The sequence below is a fragment of the Cebus imitator genome, unplaced genomic scaffold (genome assembly GCF_001604975.1).
Source record: "Cebus imitator isolate Cc_AM_T3 unplaced genomic scaffold, Cebus_imitator-1.0 Scaffold613, whole genome shotgun sequence".
NCBI classification, from domain to species: domain Eukaryota; kingdom Metazoa; phylum Chordata; class Mammalia; order Primates; family Cebidae; genus Cebus; species Cebus imitator.
The window spans coordinates 918,830-925,033 of NW_016107928.1; the positions used below are offsets into that span (position 1 = coordinate 918,830).

The 6,204-nt window shown below is 41.2% G+C and overlaps 1 protein-coding gene across 1 annotated transcript in view; it reads left to right on the forward strand.

The window, feature by feature from the left end:
• The window catches only part of MED14 (mediator complex subunit 14), an 86,921-nt gene that overhangs the window by 69,573 nt on the left and 11,144 nt on the right, over positions 1-6,204 (forward strand). Inside the window, exons 24-27 of the mRNA XM_017516981.2 lie at positions 802-984; positions 2,135-2,370; positions 5,735-5,914; positions 6,007-6,114. Coding sequence (XP_017372470.1) covers positions 802-984; positions 2,135-2,370; positions 5,735-5,914; positions 6,007-6,114 — 707 coding nt within the window. The remainder of the gene's footprint in view (positions 1-801; positions 985-2,134; positions 2,371-5,734; positions 5,915-6,006; positions 6,115-6,204) is intronic.

Sequence of the window (6,204 nt, forward strand, 5' to 3'; positions counted from 1 at the left end):
ATGGGGTTTTGCCATGTTGCCTAGGCTGGTCTTGAACTCCTGGGCTCAAGCAGTTCACCATCTCAGCCTCCCAAAGTACTGAGATTACAAGTGTGAGCCACGCCCGGCTGGTCCTTGGTGTTTCTTATTTTACTCCTCCCAGTTATATATGCTTTGCCTATGTTCTTGTGTTTTTTCTTACCCATTTGTAAGACTTAAGTAAAGACCATTTACTCTCTGATATATACATGGTAAAAGTATTTTTTCAGTTTGTCATTTGGCTACAAAGATGATAATATGTTGAAGGTATCTGGAGGATGAAATTTTTAAAAAATTTTTGAATATCTTCATGGATACCAATGGAGGATTAAATTTAAATATCAAATTGTTCAGGAAGTTGCTGCTTTCAAAACTTGAGTCTTGGTTCATTTCTTAGTTGACGTAGCCTGTAGAAAGAATATGGAACATTTCCTTCTCCTCATTCTACTTTGAGTAAAATGAAAATTTAGTTTGTCAAAGTTGGTTTAAAAGTATAATAATTCTGCCTTCAAAGGAACTCTTGAGATTGTTTGCTTAATATTTTCTTGCATATAGTAGCATATTTTGTTACATATTACAGTACATTGAAGCTTTTGTGAAGGTTAATTTTATCCTCTCTCAGTCTTTTTATTTTTCTAATTTTTGTATTATGTTAAAAAGTAATTTACACAAAATAGAGATTCAGGCATGACATGTTAACACACATCAAACAAGCTATGCTGTCAAATAATTTTCAGTTATTAAAATATAGGTTTTGAGAAATATTTGTTTACTTTTTCATAGGAACTCTTGACCCTAGTTCCCCATACACTATGGTGTCACCAAGTGGACGAGCAGGGAACTGGCCAGGATCTCCTCAAGTGTCTGGCCCCTCACCAGCAACACGCATGCCTGGAATGTCACCAGCCAACCCCTCATTACATTCTCCGGTTCCAGATGCTTCTCATTCCCCTCGAGCTGGAGCAAGTGAGTATCATCAACATTTTTATGTCCTTTTTTAGTATAGCTCAAAGTGTCCTATGTTGTTCCATCCTCACATTTGAAAGTCATGACCTACTTTTTGAGAGGTGATACTTAAAGGATATTACAAAGGATGCAGATGAAGAGATGCATAAGGGGAGTGGAGTTTCCTTGCCCTCTGTGAACCTCCACATGTTTGGCTATCTGGAAGTTGTCCAAACTCTATCCTGTTGGGTTTTTATGGAAGCTTCATCACGTAGGCATTATTGATTAAATCACTGGCCACTCGTGATCAGCTTTGGGGATGGGGCTGAAACTACCAACCCTCTAATTGTGCCTTGTCTTTCCTGTGATCAACCCCCTTCCTGAAGCTACCTAGGGGCTGCCAGCCATCAGCCATCTCATTAGAATACAAAAGGATACTTAACCACTTTGAAGATTCCAAAAATTTTAGAATTTGTATGCCAGGAGCTGGGACAAAGATCAAATACATATTTCACAATACCACACACGTTAACACAGAATTATACCTATTTATTGGTTAGCTTTTACTACATAACATTTAGTGGCTTAAAACAATATATGATCGTTATATATTGGTTCACAATTCTGCAGGTTGGCAGTTTAGGCTGAGCACAGCTGAGTGATTCAGGCTCTGCTGGGCAGCTCACTCATGTGTCTGTAGTCAGCTGCCAGGTTAGTTTGGGACTAGCTCATCTGAGATGACTTCAGATGGCAGGGTTTCTCTCTTCTTTGTGTGTTTTCACACTTGATCTGAGGCTTGCTCACATGATGGCTCAACAGGGTTTTAAGGCAGGGAGTAGAAGCCTAGACTTACAATTAGCCCAGCGTCACTTCCATCACATTCTGTTGGCCAGAAGCAAGTCACTAGACCAGCCAGGTTTCAGGTGGAGAAATAGAGTCCAACCATTAAAGGAGTTGCCGCAAAGTCACATTGCAAGGGGCCTGGATACAAGGAGAAAAATAGTGGCCGTTTTGGCTAACAGATTGTTAATATATGATTTTTGCACCACAAGGAGTAACTAAAACAGTACAGATTGATTTAGAACATCAAGGATTTATGATGAAAGCAAAACAGGAGGCAGTGAGATGGTATGTGTTTGTAAATGACATAACCTGTTTTCCTTCCCGAAAGGTTCCCAAACAATGCCAACGAACATGCCTCCACCTCGTAAACTACCTCAGCGCTCTTGGGCGGCATCCATACCTACCATCCTCACTCACAGTGCCTTGAACATTTTGCTGCTGCCCTCTCCAACGCCAGGCCTCGTGCCCGGCCTGGCAGGTAGTTACCTTTGTTCTCCACTTGAGAGATTCCTTGGATCAGTCATCATGAGACGGCATCTTCAAAGAATTATTCAACAAGAAACGGTATGGGTACCTAGTGACCTTCTACGTGGTGATTGTTAAGGGTAAAATGGTCAATTGTCCTACAGGATAGGAGCTGAACTAACATGACATTTCTTTACCTTCCTTCCTTTAAGGAGCTTGTTAGAAATGTGCTTTTCACCCTACCCTGGCATTAAAAATGGACTCCATTATTTTCTTTTCCATTCTTATGTTAACATATTTCTGCATTATACAGTTTGCTATGCTGTGGCTTCTATGTGATGTGGCTAACATGGACCTTGAGATAGGTCTCTGCAGCACATACGACTGGTGTGCACAGGATCCGGCCTTGCAGAGAACAGCATACCATTAATTATTTGCCTTCTGGAGTGCCCGTGCAGGCAGGCTGATTTTGAGTCTGAGTCTTTATTGAAATAAAATAATTGGGTGTGGTGGCTCACACCTGTAATCCCAGCACTTTGGAAGGCAGAGGCAGGAGACTCACTTGAGCCCAAGAGTTCCAGACCACCCTAGGCAACATAGCAAGACCCTCTTTCTACAAATTTTAAAAATTAGCAGGCATGAACCTGTAGTCCTAGCTACTTGGGAGGTTGAGGCAGGAGGATTGCTTGAGACCAGGAGTTCCAGGTTACGGCGAGCTGTGATCATGCTGCTACACTCTATCCTGCGTGATCAAGTGAGACTCTCAAATCATAAAAATAAAAATAGAAAAAAATTTTTAAAGAAAACTATTTATGGTTACAAGGATGAAAGCTGCTTTTTAGATATGTGAACAGGATGAGCGCGGTGGCTTACACCTGTAATCCCAACATTTTGGAGGCTGAGGTGGACAGATCACTTGAGGTCAGGAGTTCAAGACCAGCCTGGGCAACGTGATGAAACCCCGTCTCTACTAAAAAATACAAAAATTAGCGAGGCATGGTGGTGCACGCCTGTAATCCCAGCACTTTGGGAGACCCGAGGTGGATGGATCACTTGAGGTCAGAGGTTTGAGACCAGCCTGGCCAACATGATGAAACCCCATCTCTACTGAAAAATGCAAGGGCCAGGCATGGTGGTAGCTCATGCGAGGCCAGGCACGGTGGCTCACTCCTGTAATCCCAGCACTTTGGGAGGCTGAGGCAGGTGGATCACTTGAGCCCAGGAGTTCAAGACCAGCCTGGCCAACATGGTGAAACCCCATCTCTACTAGAAATACAAAAATTAGCCCGACGTGGTGGCACGTGCCTATAATCCCAGCTACTTGGGTGGCTCAGGCATGAGAATCATTTGAACCTTGGAGGCAGAGGTTGCAGTGAGCTGAGATCGTGCCATTGCACTCCACCCTGAGCAGACAGAGCGAGACTCTATCTCAAAAAAACAAAAACAAAAATTAGCTGGGCATAGTGGCACATTCCTGGAATTCCAGCGACTTGGGAGACTGAGGCAGGAGAATCACTTGAACCGAAGAGGCAGAGGTTGCAGTGAGCTGAGATCGTGACACTGCACTTCAGCCTGGGCAACAGAGAGAAGGATCTAGAGATAGAAATTCCATTTGACCCAGCAATCCCATTACTGGGTATATATCCAAAGGATTATAAATTGTTCTATTATAAAGACATATGCACATGTATGTTCATTGTGGCACTGTTTACAATAGCAAAGACCTGGAACCAACCCAAATGCCCATCAATGATAGATTGGACAAAGAAAACATAGCACATATACACCATGGAATACTATGCAACCATAAAAAACGATGAGTTCATGTCCTTTGTAGGGACATGGATGAGTTCTGGAAACCATCATTCTCAGCAAACTGACGCAAGAACAGAAAATCAAACACCACATGTTCTCTCTCATAGGCAGGTGTTGAACAATGAGAACACATGGACACAGGGAGGGAAGCATCACACACTGGGGTCTGTTGGGGGGGGGCTAGGGGAGGGACAGCAGGGGGTGGGATTGGTGGGGAGGGATAACATGGGGAGAAATGCCAGATATAGGTGATGGGGAGATGGAGGCAGTAATCCACCTTGCCATGTATGTACCTATGCAACAATCCTGCATAATATGCACATGTTCCCCAGAACCTAAAGTACAATAAAATAAAGAAAGAACTAAAAATGGTGAATGTTTAAAATACTCCATGCTTAGTGCGAAGCCATTTTGCAGCCTTCACATTAAGATTTGGTGGGGAAATGTTTTTTAATAAATTAGCATTCAAAAGAAAAATAATAAACTAAAATTAGCATTCAAAATGGTAATCATCAGACCTGGGATCTAGCCTCAGCTATGCCACTTACCATCTGTGTAAGCTTTCAGCTCTTTGGCTTCATTTTGCTCAGGTGCATAATCAACATACTCCGCTAAAACGGGTCAGTAAACTATGGCCCCTGGTGCTGTCCTTCTCACCACCTGTTTTTGTAAATAAAGTTTTATTGGAACGCAGCCATACCTGTTCATTTATGTATGGTCTATAGCTGCTTTCAGCTATGGTGGCAACATTGAATAGTTGTGACAGAGACCATATAGTGCATAAAACCTGCAACTTTTTCTACATAGCAGTTTACAGAAAATGTTTGTCAACCCCTGGGCTAGAATAAGAGCCTAATCCAGATCTAACCTTTTGTAATTGTACTCTGTATTCTTTTTTTCTAATGTGCCACTTAAAAATATTGTAGAAAATGTTCAGCATATACAGAAGTAGAATAGTATAATGAAATTCTGTGCTCTCACCACCCACCTCTAGCTGTTAACTCATATCAGTGTTGTTTCATCTGTAACTCCTCCCCCTAGATTGTTTCACAGCAAATCTCAGACATAATTTCCTCAATAAAAATTTTTGCATGCGTTTCTCAAAGGTATGGACTCTTTGAAAAAAAGAAAAAAATAACCCACACCATTCTCATACCTAAAGAAAATATTTCTTTATCATCACATATCTAGTTAATATCCAGATTTCCCAGGCTGTCTCATTTTTTACACTTTGAATCAGAACCCAAATAAGTTTTTCTAAATCCCCTTCAAACTATTGGTTCCCCCCTGTAGTTCTTTTTCTTTATCCTTATGCAATTTGGAATCATTGAATTTTTTTTGATCCCTGTGTTTTCTATCACATTGGTCAGTCCTGTAGATCAAGCTACTGAATGAATTCAGGCTCAAGTTTTTTGATGCTGTTTTACAAGAATACTTCATAGGTAGTGTTATGTTCTTCCATCAAGAGGCACATAATGTCTGATCGTATCTGTTTTTGCAGTGTTGCTAGCAGTTGATGGTCAATGCTGTAGCTGCCTTTGTTTTGGAATAGGTATCAACTTAGTGGTTTTTCTTTTGGAACGGTTCTCTCAGTAACATCATTTTCTTTTTGACTTACATGTTAATTTGATGCGTCCTTGTTTTGCAGCTGCAGCTGATCAATTCCAACGAACCCGGAGTGATCATGTTTAAGACGGATGCACTGAAATGCAGAGTAGCCCTTAGTCCCAAAACCAATCAGACACTTCAGCTAAAAGTGACACCTGAAAATGCAGGACAATGGAAACCTGATGAACTTCAAGTTTTGGAGAAATTCTTTGAAACAAGAGTATGTGTTTAATAATGCATAATTTGAATATAATTAATGAAACAGAATGGTTAAGGTAGAATGAAGAGTAACTTGCTTTATTTTCCCTGTAGGTTGCAGGACCACCATTTAAAGCTAATACGTTAATAGCCTTCACCAAGCTATTAGGAGCTCCAACACACATCCTGAGGGATTGTGTGCACATTATGAAGCTGGAGCTGGTAAGTTACAGAGATACACATTTCTAGCAAGGTTTGTTTGAGGAGGTTAGACTTGGTGGGAACAGTGTTTATTGGTTTTCACCCATCTAT